Below are 15,118 nucleotides of genomic sequence, written 5' to 3' on the forward strand. Positions count from 1 at the left end.
CCCCATCTCTCTCATCCATGGGCTGCCCTCTTTCTTTCCATGTTTTTTCTTAAACCAGCACTTTTTTGATTCTCCATTTCCCATTCCACTTCTCGAGCTGTGGGATTATTCACCTCAGAAGAAGGTCCAACTTCTCTTCCAGATGATGCAGCGTGGGTATGGTGGGGACCAGGCCGGTGAGCAGGGTCTCCTCACACACACCTCCCCACAGAGTAGGGTGGGTGGCAAGTGCTCCAGAGCTTGAGCTTCATAAAGCCCAGCTCAGCTCCTCAGCCCTTAGGGCTGGTGTCTGATGCCCAGCCCACAGGCAGCTGGGTCATCTACCTGAAACCTTTCTCCAGCACGAAGGCCCTTGCAATGGGATGGCTGCAGCAAGTCTGAAGTCTCATTAAGACTTCCAAGCATCAGCTTCCGTGGAAGGTAAAAAATAGATGGACAGGGTGTGCTTGGTTATGACCTGAGAGGACTGATGTCACCAGGGGCAGGAACCTGGAAGGGGAGAAGTTTCCATACCATGCTGGAGATGCAAGGTAATCAGCTGAGAGTCTGCGGGGGTATCAGCTCAGCCTTTCTGCCAGTGATACCGTGGCAGACAACTTGTCCAGTTTTACAGGCAAGGCTGGCACGTGAAGAGCGAGCTGAAACGCTGAGCCCTGTGGAGGAGGGAGGCTGCAGAGACAGAGATGAGCAGAGTCCACTCTTCCCAGGAGGAGCTGCAAATCATCTCGGCTCACCAAGAGCCAGAGGAAGGCGGGCAGGGGAGAAGGCAGCTGGGGCGGTGGGCTCAGCTCAGGCTGGACGTGGCCAGCAAGGCGGGATGTGCCTTGTGTAGTGCAGGCTGTGCAGAGGAAGAAGTTTGAGCCCTTTCTTTCATTTTTTATTACCTCCTGAGGCAGGCTGGATGTTTGGCTCCGAAGGGAAACAATACTTCACTGGCTTTCAAACTGTTGGCTTTCTGCAGGACTAGAAATTCAGATCCTCTGCCTGGAGTCTGGGCACTGTGAGGAAGAGACCTTCCTCCTCTGACTGATCCCCAAGAAAAAACCATTTCATGGAGATCTCTGGCAGCAACAGGGCAATTCTCACCACGCAGCTTTGCCTGGGCATGGGGTTTAAGTCCAACAGCCAGCAGAGAAAGACCAGGAACTCCCATGAACATTTTCTCCCCACTCCAGATACATTTAAGGCGTCTGGGATGGATTTCCCTCGAGCTGTGACAGTCCCTCTGGTTGAGCACGGAGAGCTCAGGGACTGATGGTGAACTGCAGGACAGCTACGAGTAGTTGGGATGAGCCCTTCTGCAGGGAGAGAGGAACGTGAGCAATCACCAGGGCCTTTTAAACCCGGATGATTTTGAGCTGCATCAGGGCTTTTTGCCTTTTGGGCTTTTGTTTGGTTTTGTTTTAACGCAGTTTTGGTCATTGAGCAAAGTCTGTTTCAGAGAAAGGGAGTCTTTCAAGATTCCTCAGCCTTATATTTTAATTTTAAGAGCTGAGAGAGCATAGGTGGGCTTCCCACAACTTGCAGCAAAGGCCAGGTCTGATATCCCTGGGCAACTTGGGTGTCTGGAAAAGGGAAAAAAGGAAAAGAGAGCACTTCTGTTATTCTTTACACAAAGACACAAAACCACCTGTCCTGACAACATTTTTTTTTTTTTACATCTAGGGTAGCTTTAAAATGATCTCTGGGCAGGATCTTGAGCCCAGAGTCCTCCTTGGAGGCTGCCTGAGACGTTCAGAGGTGGGGACCTTGCAGCTCTGCCTCCAGGGGGGAGCAGAGCCCTGCCAGGCAGGAGGTGGGCATGGAGAAGACTTGTGCAAACAGCCACACAGAGGGGGTTGGTGACCCTCTGCCCCAGACTTACCCTGCCCAGTCCCGCTCTCAGCCCAGCGGCGACTTGCCAAACACGGCTCCGTTTGTCACGTGGAGGTCAGCGGTGCTTTTCCTCGTTGCCCTGGCATGTCCCATCCCTCTCACCTTGCAGAGTTGACACGTTTTCCCTCAAAGCCTTCCCTGCTTCTTCAGGCTTGCGTTGGTAAATTTTACCTTCTGTCATTTCCATATAGCTTCTAGATTCATGTGAAAACCCAAGCCCTCCTTTGCCAAATGTGGGTTGAAAAGTTGGAAATAGTGATTTTTTTTTTTCTAGCCCTTGTAGCATTTTCTAGCGTTCTAACACTCCCAGCATGTGAGGGCGCACGCACTGGGACACGCACCAGGGGCTAAGCTGTGGGCAGCGTGCCTCCAAGAAAGGTTCCTTTGCTGTAGGACCTTCTTACTTCACACCAGCAACCCCCAGCCGTGGCTGTTCTTTGGCTCTGTGATGTTTTGCAACCAGGCAGGATCGGCTGGGAGATCAGAGATGTGCGGGGGGTCCAAAAATGGGTGATGTGAACCCAGGGAGCTGCTCTGTTTGGTCACTGGGGTACCTGCAGGAGAGACACTGGCTCTGTGGGACCTCAGGCTGGAAAAGCAGAAAGGAAATGAGCTGAAAGGGAGTTGCTGTGGGATACTTGGGGGTCTGATGGTGCGTTTGGAAGCTGCAAGTGCTTGAATTTAGGTACGAACCGGTGTGTGTGCAATACTGGTAAATGCAAATTGTTTCCTCCAGCGGATTAAGGGATGAGTGCCTTGGAGCTTGGACCAAGATCAGCTTTTTTTCACTGTCTCACCAAACTGCAGCTTCATCTGTAATCATCTCACTCTTTAAGTTAAAGCTTCCTAAATCACCTCCCTCCTAATTACCCGCTTTGCACCAAGCCTATGCGGTAGGCAAGTCAGAGCTCATACTTGCAAGCGTGTGTAATTATTGTTGGTTTGTTATTGTTTGGATAACCTGGTGAAATGTAGGACATAACAGCTGCTCCAGCCCAGCAGCCTCCAGATATTAAAAGTTGCTTTGGTGAATTAACTTCTTTTTCATCAAACTCTTGCAAAAATTCTCATTAAATATAAATGGATTTTTCTTTTCATCCTGAAAGACAAGTGGAATAGCACAATGAGTACCAGTCAGCCCCGTCGTATTGAAATACATCCTGTCAGGTAACTAATTTGGGATGAGATTAGAGATCTGGTTGCTAAAGTGGTAATTTGGGTATACTTAGACTTTTGCACGGTGTTTGACTTGGTGTCACGCAATATTTTGATTAAGAAATGAAAAATCCTGCGGAAATTTGACACGGCGGGTGCTAAAGGGGTTACGCACGTGAGCGGCGCTCGGGAGTGACTTGCAGTGATTTGGGATTTGTCACCGAGAGTGTTGGTGCCCCTGGGGACCAGCCCTTGTCATGCAGCAGTTTGCATTTCCCCGCGAGTGGCGAGTGGTTGTGGCCAACAGCACGGGCAAGGAAGCTGAGCGTGGGGAAGCCGTGTCTAGGGAAGCTGGTACGGAGCTGCCGCAGTTGCTTGGCTGCCTGGAAATAACATCATTAGGTGCTTCAACGTGGTCTGAAAAATTATGGGTGTCTAGTTTCAGAGCGCACCGCTTCGGAGAGGCGCTGGAAAAGTGGGGCTGGTTAGAGAGGAGTGGCCGGAGTCACTCAAACCGCAGCAGATCTGCCTGCCCTGAGGTCACCAGCACCTCCATCTGTTCGTGGGTCAGGAAAGGGAGAGGTGGCCTGATCATGGACCAAGAAGCAGGAATTTGGTGGCTGTCACCCTGGGAGCTGATGAATCCACAGGGGTTCATCCCCCCAGCAGATTTCATCTGAGTAGGGGGGATCACTGAGCCCCATTGATGGTCCAAAAGATTAACATCTCCCACGATTGCAGCCTGGCCATTGGTCCTGTCCCCTTGCTGCCTTTTTTGCAAAAGCTCATTAATTCAGGGAAGACGGTGGGGCAGGCATTTGGGAGAGCTGCTCGCCCTCCCCACCATGCCTCTGGGTTGGAGGCTGTGTCCCCCAGCTGTCCCCGAGGACCAGGACCCCCCAGATCTCCTCAGCCCTCTTTACAGTTGGAGCAAGGCAGTGCTCGGTGTGTAATCCGGGGGGTAACCACGGGGCAGGAGTTCAGAGATGCTGCTTTGGGTTGTGGGGTGTAACAAAATCCCTCGGAGTTTGCGGTGCCAGAGGGTGGGAAGGCGGCCGGGCCGGGGGAAGGCAGGAGGAAGATGCTCCTGCCTGCCCTCCCCCTCCCTGCAGCATTCCTGGTTGTCTCTCAGACCCTCTCCAGAGGCTGCAGGGATGAGCTGTATAATGGTTCAGCATGATAACTTCTTCCTTCTTTTTTTTTTTTTTCCCCCTTTTTTTTCTTTCCTGTTTGATATCAGATTACAATCCTAATTCCAATTCCACATTTTTGATTTGGATCTGAGCCAGTTTCTCTGTCTATCCTAGTGCCCTCCACATCAGGGCCCTTTTCTGTCCCGAGTCGTGCTGGCCATGGCCAGATGGGGAAGCTCTCCTCTCCAAACTGCCCTGGGGCTCCCAGCCCCGCGCTAACCCCTGTCCCTGCATCCCTGCGACGGGCTGGGGACAGGCACTAGCCTGGCCAACCCTGGCAGCAGCATCCCAGTGCGGATGGGTGAGGGACAGAGCCCCGGCAGCACTTAATTCACTGATTTAGATGCAGCCAACATCTCCAAGTGGTTCCGGAGCAGGGGACTGGCTCTCCCTGAGGGCTTTGCTGGAATTGTGAGTTGGATCCTCCCTGGGGAAGCTGAGTCTTCGTTCCAATCTCCTGGGCTGTTGCGGGCCTGGCAATGGGTTAAAAGTGGTGGCATCCCTCTGCTTTCCCACCCTACGTTGTGAGGGGTGTCTGGAGGTGGGGACCAAACAGAGGTGCCCCGATTTGCCTTTAGTCACTTCCCAGGATCTGATGATGGACAGACAGACGGACGGATGGATGGATGGATGGATGGATATGCTACCCCTGCTAACAGAGACTGCAGGAGCTCAGGGAGCAAACAGCATCCCAGGGACACTGGCAGAAAAGAGGGGAGAGGACTTCATAGGCTGGAGGATGCTCTTAGCAAAGCCAGACCAAGGTGCATGTCTCAGCCTCAGAGCCCTTGCTCAGAGGGAGCAGGCACTTCAGTGCTGGTAATGCTTGGTGGGGTTCACTGTCTCTCCTGAAGCGCTCCAGGCATCATTGAAAGGTAGCATGTGCCACCCAGGCAAAGATCAAAGTGTGTCATGGGGCGTGCAGCTGCCCCAGACTGCCCTGATCCAAGGCTTTGAGCAAGCTCTAAGCGCCAAACCAGCGAGGCTGGGTTTGAAACAAGAGCTGTTCCTACAGTCTGATAAAATTACGAGTGACCCAGAAAAACTCCCTTTCTTTCCATCAGCAGAAATGCCAGGGAAGGGAGCAGAGCACTTGATGAATTATGGAACGCTTGGAAATGAAAGGCTGTGTAGACAAGTGCTGAATATTTCATTCCGTCTTGATCGGCTCTTGCCTGCCAGGGGAAGTGGGCTGGGAGGGTTCTGAGGAAGGAGCCCGTTATCCCAAGCCTAACACAGTTGCATCTTCCCAATAATTCTCAGTCTCGCAGATGAGCTGGCCTGAGGTCTGGGAGCAGAGCTGGGGAGTGCAGGAGCACATAGTCAGGCTGAAAGGCTTGCAAAGATGAGCTAAGGGGATGGCGAAAGGGCCTGCATCTCACCATCCTCTCAGGGGATGGAAACATCTGCTCTTGGCCTGTTGCCACTGCCCAGATGTGGCCAGGGAAAAGCTGCCATGGGGCTCGGAGTGGCTTGGGCATACTCCCTTTTATCTGCTCCCATGGTGGCACCAGCCTGCGACGCCCTGCACTCCCGGGCAGCGCCTGCTCCCCACTGTAGCTCGGCTGGGGCGAGCATTGGCGTGATGGAGAGGGAGGTGATGTTGCTGCAGCCTCTGGGCATCTCTGAGGTGACCTTGTCCCAGGCAGAGGCAGCACTGCAGCAGGTCACCGAAGCAGGAGGGCTCTGGAAAGTTGGTTTGGGGAGGTCAGGAGGGATCCCCAGCTCGCTGCTCTGGCTGGGGCACGTCCTCTCCTGATGGGTCCCTGTGCCTGGGACATCCCTGCTGTCCTGTTCTCATGGGGAGGTGCTGCCTGCTCCTGGGGTGTCCCCCACCAGCCCCAGCTCCCCCCACCCCACAGCCACGCTCTGACAAGCACGGGCAGGCTGTGCAGGAAACGCCTCCCGGAGATGTTTGCACTCTGTTGACTCGTGGGTTGGGGGTTTTTTTCCCCCTTTTTTTTGCTCTTTGCTTTGACAGGGCCAGATCCCAATACTCTTGGGGAGAAGCACCATACAGGCACGTGGTTGATACCACACCATGAAGCCTTGAGCACACAAACTCTCACAGCTCTCATACCCCTCCTGGCAAAGCCACAGCAGCCACACTGGAGAAACCCACCAGTTACTCCCAGTTCTAAAGCGGTGCTGGTATTAAGATGTGACATGTTGTGAGATGAGCTGAATTGTGGCCTCTCAGAGCTGCCAGCTGGGGAGGGCTTCGTTAACTGTTAGTCATAAAGCACCAGGGAAATGCATGTGCCTCTTTCAGCCCAGCCTCCCCTGTGCCCTGTCCCACCACCACCAGTAAGGGGGTTTAGAGGAACCAGAAGATCCCCTCGTTCCCCAAGCATATCCCCTAGGATACAGTTAGGTTTTTCCATGGAATGGAGTTCCCTGGAGGCACCATTTCATTACAAAGTCTTATCATGACTCATTTAAGACTTCAGTTGCTTTCCCAGTGGGGTCAACACCAGCAGGCATCAACTAAAACTGCCACCACCACCATAAGTGACCCCTCAGCTGAGTAGTGCTGCCAGCGTGCAGCCTGCAGGGAGAGGTGAGGGGAGCAGGGCTGGGCCGGGCTGGTGGAGGGGAGACAGGGGCACCACGTAACAGCAGCCTGCCGCTCCTTGAGGGGGGTTACAGAGGTAACAGTAGAGTCCAGAGGAGGCCACGGAGATGCTGGGGGGGCTGGAGCCCCCCTGTGAGGACAGGCTGGGAGAGTTGGGGGGTTCAGCTGGAGGAGAGAAGGCTCCGGGGAGACCTTAGAGCGGCCCCCCAGGGCTGGAAGGGGCTGCAGGAACGGGGGGAGGGGGGGACACGAAGACACTTTTTACAAGGGCAGGTAGTTAGGATAAGGGGGAACGGTTTTAAACTGACAGAGGGAGATTTAGGTTAGATCTGAGGCAGAAATTGTTCCCTGTGAGGGGGGTGAGGCCCTGGCACAGGCTGCCCAGAGAAGCTGTGGCTGCCCCCTCCCTGGAAGGGCTCAAGGCCAGGTTGGACGGGGCTTTGGGCAACCTGGGCTGGTGGAAGGTGGCCCTGCCCGGGGCAGGGGGTGGCACTGGAGGGGATTTAAGGTCGCTTCCCACCCAAACCAGTCTCTGGTTCTGTGACACCTGAAATAACAAGAGCAACAGGCACAGGCTGTGGCTGGGGAGGTTCAGGTTGGATACCAGGAAAATATCCTTCCCCAGGAGGGTGGTGCAGCCTCAGCAGGTCAGCAGAGAGGTGGGGGATCTCCATCCATTGGAGGTTTTTGAAGCTTGGATAGATGAAGCTGTGCCCAAACAGATCTGGAGTTGGTGATGGCCTTGCTCGGTGCAGGAGGTCCCTTCCAGGCAGCAGGTCTGTGGTTCAGCCGTACCGGCCCGTGACCACAGAGCCCTGCTGCGAGGTCCCGTGGGAAGAGCTTCACCCCACACTGAAGCTGGGAGCTGGGAGCTCTGGGCTGTAGTGGATTCCATATGGGAAACGGGCAGATGGTCAGGGAGGGAGAACTGGGTACGGGCACATTCCTACCCCCTACAATTGCAAAATAAGGCAGAGCAGCTTGAAACCACTTCAGAGCAATTTCTGCAGCTCAAATAGAAATCAGAAATGCCCAAGGCTGCGGGACTGCAGTCTCACTGGGGTTCAGCAGCAGCCTGGGGACAAGAAGTGAAGGTGGACTGCACTCTTATGGAAGTCAGCTTTTCTAGAGCAATAAATTGATGAGGAAAATTCCGTTCTCTGTCCAAACCTGGTGGACACACTTGTGGTGTCAGACACATACTTGGTTTATGGTAAGTGAGCTCGGAAGAGTCTCCACGTACTCGGAGCCCAGGGCAACGATAAGCAAAAGCTCGGCTCTTCGGTGCTGCAGCAGTCACACCTGCCCCTCAGCAAAGGAGCACTTTGTCCTGAAAACATGGCTCTGCCCTCAGGGTAACGCAGTAAACAGGGCCTGAACCACCACAGCCAGAGGAGCTGGAAGGCAGCCTGAGCCCTGGGAAAGTTCAGGCTGGTTCCAGGTCATTTTGTCATTTTGGCTTGTGTCAGCACTGGCGTGGCCAGCAGGGCCAGGGAAGGGATCCGAGCCCTGGGCTCGGCACTGGGGAGGCCGCCCCTCGATTCCTGGGTTCAGTGTTGGGCCCCTCACCCCAAAAAGGCCATTGAATGACTCGAGCGTGGCCAGAGAAGGGCAACGGAGCTGGGGCAGGGTCTGGAGCACAGGTCTGCTGGGGAGCGGCTGGGGGAACTGGGGGGGTTCAGTCTGGAGCAGAGGAGGCTGAGGGGAGACCTCCTGGCCCTCTGCAACTCCCTGCCAGGAGGGGGCAGAGAGGGGGGATGAGTCTCTGGAGCCAAGGCCCCAGCGCCAGGCCCCGAGGGAATGGCCTCAAGCTGCCCAGGGCAGGGTCAGGCTGGCTCTGAGGAAGGATTTCTGTGCAGAAGGGGCTGTTGGGCGTTGGAATGGGCTGCCCAGGGCAGGGGGGAGTCCCCGGGATCCCTGGAGGGGTTGAAGAGTCGGGCTGAGCCAGCGCTGAGGGATCTGGGGCAGTTGGGAACGGTCAGGGGGAGGGTCATGGTTGGGCTGGGGGAGCTGCAAGGGCTTTTCCACCCAAGATGATTCTGGGATTCTGTGATTCTGTTTGTCGCGGGGGAGTTCAGGTGGTGATCCAATACTCGGGGGAGAATCAGCCGCGGTGGTTGGAAGGGGTTACACACTCTCACCTCAGCATTTGTCTCAGCCCATGGTGGGAGTCAGCACATGCAGGTTGGGTGGGGGAGATGTGAGCCCCCCTCGTCTGTTCCTGTGCAGAGTCAGGGAGGCTGCTCGGTTTCCACCAGAGGGAAGATGGGAGTGCTCTGCTGCAGGGCCACTAGCACCCTGCACAAGAGTGGGAACAACCCAGGAAGGAGAAAATAATGTGTTAAACTCCCCGCCCTGCTGTGCATGTCTCCCCTCAGCCACAACGAGCCCTTGTGGCTCAGGGATGTGTGGTCCTGGCTCAGGGGAGGCTGTCACCAACTCCACGAGGTGTGACAAATACCCAGGGACTGAACCCTGCCGTGCAGCTCATCCCACGCACTACAGACCATAGCAGTAATTATAGGATCAAGGATCGTAGGATCATATCAAAGGATCTTGGGATAATTCAGACTGGAAAGCATTTCAGGAGCTCTCAAAAACATCCTCATGCTCAAAGTTGGGTCAGCTTGACCTCACACCAATGTGGCTCTTGGCTTTTTCTGGTTGGGTCTTGAAATTAATGTTTGGACTTGATGATCTTAAAGGTCCTTTCTAACCTAAACAATTCTGTGATTATGAAAAGCCCCAGGATGTAGACAGCCTAACCTCCCTGGGTCCCTGCTGCATTGCATGAAAATACCTGTGTAGAAGAATTTTAAATACAACCTCTGGTATATTTGAAATAGATTTTAAGGCCTAGTGAAATGTGTTCAGGACTGAGCGATCTTGTAATATTCCCAAGGCAACCAGAACGCTGCCCAACAGTCCTGGAAAGTGTCCTTAGCCTGACGGTTGTATAGTCCCAGCCCAAGGCTGGTTTAAAACCCTGTCAAGCTAATCCTAGAGAGACAGTTTTTTTGGGTGGAACCCTGTTCTCCAACCCTGGGCCAGGCCAGCTGGGCTAGGCTGTTCCACTCATCCCCCACACAACCAGGCACATCCAAACTGCTCCAGGGATGCTCTGCCCCAGGATAACCCCCCAGGGTGGAGGGGTGGTGGGGGTGGCTTGGGGTCAGGCATGTTGATCTGGGACCTCCCCGTGTCACCTTCTGTGCTGACAGTGTCCTGGTGCAGATGGGTGAGGGGCAGCGCCCTGGTTCTTGCCTTGTTCCGTTGACTAGCGCAGACGTTTGGGGTGGAAAAAGCCAATCTGGGTTCCTTTAGTTGCATCCCAGTAATACAAGACTGCTAGTTCCCAAAGTTTCCTTCTCTTCTTATCCCAACAGTCTTACCTTGAAATGGCTTCTCTCCTGGCTTGCCCTTTGCCCACCATCTCCATTGAGCTGGGGTTACTGCCTGCAGCTGCCAGAGCCCTTGGCCATGCCCTGATCCTGCATCTACCTCCTCTTAAGGCAATTGGGAAGCAAAACCAGCCACACATGCTTGGGCGGCTTGGCCAGCAAAGCCCTTTGTCATTAAAACCAGATGCTGGTGGGTGCTCACCACAGCTCACCTGACTTTTCTCTTCTTTGCTCCGTAGGCTCATCGGCACTTTCCAGATGGTCCTGCAGAAGGTGGTGGAGGAAGGGCAGGTAGAGGTGACGGACACGCTCATAGATGACAATAATTCAGCCATACAGGTAGGTCACAAGGAATCAGCTGCCCTTCAGTCGTTGGTCCCTCTGTCTTTATTTCTCTGTGGGAACAGAGAAGTCTGTGTTATGCACCCGAATCCCCAAATCCTCAGCTTTTTCTTCACCTCATTACTCTTGGTCTGAAGGAATAAGGCAGCCAGGACTGTGCACAGCAAACACTGACCGTTCCACATACCATCAGAAGTTCAGGCTGGGGGCAAAGCAGGAAGGGATCAAGCTGAGATGCCCTCGGTCTGCACACAGGCAGGGTGTAAGTGGTGGTGCGCGGCTCAGAAGCAGCCTGTGAGTGTCCTGCTGCTGGAGATGGGTGGCAGCTCAGAGCACGGCATGGGCCTGGTCCCCACAGAGGTGCTGAGCAGCTGTTCGAGCACAGTGCCACGCTGAGCTCTGTTCCCAGAGCTTGGTGACACCTCAGCAATCCCACACTGGTTCTGCCCCAGCTGTTCCTACATCAGCTTTAATCCATATCCATACTGGTAGTACTGGTTTGAAATGCCAAACGTTTACATTTTATTTCTCTCTGACCTCAGCGCTGCTTTTATCCGACCCTCACATGAGAAATACCTCATGCAGCAGCTCGCCTGAGGTCCCATTCTTTAACCCTCTCTGGGGAAAATGAGGGTAAGAAATACCACCTGGTCTGGGTCTGCACCCCTCATCCAGAGCCCCCAGTGCCAAGGAAAAATCTCCCTGTGAGGTGTAACTCAGGTAATTTCCAACCACTTAACGCGCCTCGTGGGAGCTGTTTCCCATGGAGACTGAGTTTTATAACGCACTTGGAAATGCAGCTACTTCTGATCTTCTTGGGTATCAAACCCCTGGTGTTTTAATTAAAAAATAAAACCTCAGCCTCCCCCCTTTTCTGATTCCTTTATAAGCTGCTTCCTACACTCAGCATAAAGAAAAAATGCAATCACGTATAACCCTCTGTGCTAACAACAAGCAATTAGCAGCGACAAGATGAGTGGTTTCATTAGGAGGAGACAGGATGTGACTTCTGTCAGGGTAGAGGGAATGAAACCAATAAAAGTACAAGGGATACAGTCCCGAGGAGGGAGCTGAAAAATGGAGGGGGTGCAGATCCAAGGTGCAAAAATAATTTCAAGGTTGGAGAAAACAGTTTCTGCTGTTCTCTTGGTTTATCAGACTGAAAAGTTGCCTGATTAAAGCCCATGGGACCCACCAAAGGAAGAAAACCCCGTATTTTTAAGGCCCTTCAGTGTCACAAGGGGAGCAGATTCAATACATGCAGCTTCTTGATGTCAAAAATGATGAAATTTTTAGAATTTTAGGCTAGAACTGAGGAGGTACCTGCACTGCCCTGCAGCTTGGAGCAGCTGTACAGTGGGTCAGAGCGAATGTTCCGCTGCCCTTCGCCTCGGTGTAAGCCGGGTGCTTCTAACTGGAGGCACCTGGAGGAGACACTGGAGGCACCTTCCCCACCTGGGGCCTGATGTGCCGGATAATGGAGCTCATCCCCTCCTGCCTGCGTCTCCTCTGCCACATGGCAGCTCTGCTGCAGTTGTTTCAGTCAGTGGCCAGCTCTGGAAAACATAAAATACTGACTGCTGTCTATCAAAAATCAGGGTGGCCCAGGCAAGGCAGACCCCATCTCTCTCTGCAGCTCCTGACAGGACATTGCAGAGAGGCTGGGGCTGGGCTCTGCTCCCAGGGGATCAGGGACAGGACAAGAGGGAACGGCTGGAAACTGCCCCAGGGGAGGCTCAGGCTGGGCAGGAGGAGAAAATGTTTCCCAGCAAGAGTGGTCCGAGAGCGGCACAGGCTGCCCAGGGAGGGGGCAGTCCCCATCCCTGGGGGGGTTTCAGGGCCGTTGGGATGAGCTGTGGGGGATGTGGGGTAGGGGAGAACTTTGTAGAGTCGGGCTGAGGGTTGGACTTGCTGATCCCGAGGGGCTTTTCCAACCTGAATGAATGATTCTATTCTATGATTTTACAGAAATACAGATAAGATGATAAATCCCCCCATGTTCTGCATGCTGCAAGCCACAAGGATGCACATGCACAAATCCTGCCTTTCTGGTGCTTGCTGTGAGGAGAAATGCCCCATCCCTCGATTTCCCCCACATCTCTGGGGCATCATCTTAACCCCATGTCACCCCTGTTCAAACCACAGCTGGGAGGAGAGGGTGTGTGTTTGCATTTTGGGCTTTCAGCAGGATATCGGATCCCTTCTCCCGTGCAACTTCAGGGGCACAGAGACAACTCAGCTTCATAAATTCCCTTTCCAAACACACGCTCCCAGCCTTTGCTCCAGCAAGAGGGTAAATTTGGACTGAGGGAGCCTCGAGAAGAGATAATCCAGAGGGCAGCACCTGGGAGATTTTGCATGGAGAGATGTTAGTGGAAGTATAAATCCGGAATAGCTCCTGCTGGGCGGCAGAGTCAGCCCCCCTCCAGAGGTGACCCACTTTTTTCCAAACTCAGAAGATGCTGATGTTTTCAGTGGGGCATACGAGTGGGCCACGGGCAGTGAGGGCTGTTGCATGAGGACTGAAAAATGATGAGGCATATGGAGGAGGCAGAGGCAGGCGGGTGTGGAAAGACAGGATAACCTCTGCACTCCTCATCCTTTGAAATCACAGAAGAAGGTTTTGCTTGGGAGCAGCATTGAGCAACCTGGAAGACAGATCATGTGCAAGGGTTGCAAAAATCAGCTCCAGCGTTAGGAGCAATCTCCATCTCTCCCCTTTCTGCAAACCTTGCCTCTCTCAGCTCCTCAAAACCTGGGATTTCAAAGGCACTTCCCTCTGCAGAGGTACCTGAGGAGGTTCTGGCATTGCAGCAGCGCAGATGCTCCGGGTGCTGTAATGCACCACAGCTCCATTTTTTTGCAAGATGCTGGGCTGGCACCAGGGACCCCTCTTGTGCACACCGAGGTCCAGGCAGAACTCTGTTATCAAATGCAAAGGAAGGGTTGAAAATTATTTTTTCTTTCTCTGTGCTGACTGCAAAACATCACTGGCAGCTTCCAGCCAGCCCGAGTAACATTATTGACTTGCCTTAGCAAAGAGATTAAAAGAGACGGGAATTGTAAAGCCAGAAGGGATATTACAGTTGTGTCATCTGGCCTCCTACAAGAGGCTCTGGGATATCTCAGAACTTGTTATTATCTCGAGTGGTTGAAAAATAACCCCAAATAAAAATTATCTTCAAATGTCCAGTGACAGAGCAATCTGCCAGCCCTTCAGTGAATCATTCTGCTCATTAATTTTCTTTTCTCTTAAATTGAGAGGATTTTTTTCCCCCCTGTGAATATCTCTTGGTTTCAGCTTACACCTACTAATTTCCCTTCAAACAAGTGATGATTTTATTCAGCCCAAACCAAAGTCTTACAGTTTATTGCACCCATAATGTTTCGTTTCTTTTAAAGGATTTTTAAACTTTAATTATAGTTTTAAAATGCGATTTCAAAATCAAATATTTCACAACAGCATTGGGGTGGTTTGAAAATGTGAAAAATTGATGTTTCAACATGGATCTTTGTCTCTCCTCTGCATTTGCATTTTCAAACAATCTGAAGCAGCTTGGGGAGGTCAGCACAGTGTGGCAAATCATTTTGATTGACTTAAATTTGTATTCTGCCATACGAAGAATAAAATCAGTCAAACCCTTCCACGGAGCTCTGTTTCCAGCTGGGTTTGAGTCACCCTTTAGCTGTCATTTGCTAAATGCACAGAATCCTTCCCGGCCATAGCTTATATTTTCCAGCCTTTCATCATTCCATTGACAAGCTGCCGTTGGAGGATGCTGCACTCCCTCTTAAACATATAGATGAAAAAAGGAAGATTTTGTAATAAATTTTCTGCTCCGGTTTGTTAGCCTTTTAGTTTTGTCCTTGTGTCTAAAATCGATTGCCTTTGCATTGAATATAATTTAGAATTTCTCCGTGGAAGTGGAGTGGAGGTGGAGAATGGTGTTTGCTTTTGCTTTGATCTTCGTAGCAGCTGTTTGCCTGTATGAAAACATAACTAACAAAATAGTTATGTGTTCAGGAGAGAGATTTTTCTGGCTGCTTTGTCAAAAGCAGTGGTTTTAGGAGGACTTTGGACATCAGGACAAAGTTACTGCCAGCAGCTCTTTGCGGCAAGATGAACTCTTACATATTTGGTTGGATTTCAAATCCAGAGACAGATTTTTTTGGGAAAAATGTTTGAGACCCCCAACCCTGAATTTGCTGCAGTAGCGAGGTGCAATCTGGGCTAGGTAAGTGGGGAATGACCACATAGAAGAGGGAGAGGACCTTCCTCTTACTTGGTTCATCCAGAAGAAGCTTTAGGTCAAGCTTGGACAGACCCAGTGCCAGGTCCCTTCCCGTCCCCAAGCCCCAGCCAGGCTGGTCACGGCCAGGCTGGGCGACCCCATCCCCAACCCAGGGTCTATCCAAACCTCCCCAGGAATGCTCATCCCTTGCCAAACCCTGCCCTGCCTGGGGATGGGGTAGGGCCCGTCAGGAGCAAGGCACTGTGCATCCGTGGCAGCCCAGCACTTAACACCAGGGCACAAATTCTTAGCAAAACGATGCACCATGGAGAAAAAAGCACCAAC

The 15,118-nt window shown here is 52.6% G+C and overlaps 1 protein-coding gene across 6 annotated transcripts in view; it reads left to right on the top strand.

Annotated features, from left to right (window-relative positions):
• OTOF (otoferlin) overlaps positions 1–15,118 on the top strand; it is a 108,799-nt gene that overhangs the window by 26,589 nt on the left and 67,092 nt on the right. For all 6 annotated transcript variants that reach the window (XM_074895396.1, XM_074895397.1, XM_074895399.1 and 3 more), the window contains exon 4: positions 10,439–10,538. In XM_074895396.1, coding sequence (XP_074751497.1) covers positions 10,439–10,538 — 100 coding nt within the window. The remainder of the gene's footprint in view (positions 1–10,438; positions 10,539–15,118) is intronic.

The sequence above is a fragment of the Athene noctua genome, chromosome 1 (assembly GCF_965140245.1).
Source record: "Athene noctua chromosome 1, bAthNoc1.hap1.1, whole genome shotgun sequence".
NCBI classification, from domain to species: Eukaryota; Metazoa; Chordata; class Aves; order Strigiformes; family Strigidae; genus Athene; species Athene noctua.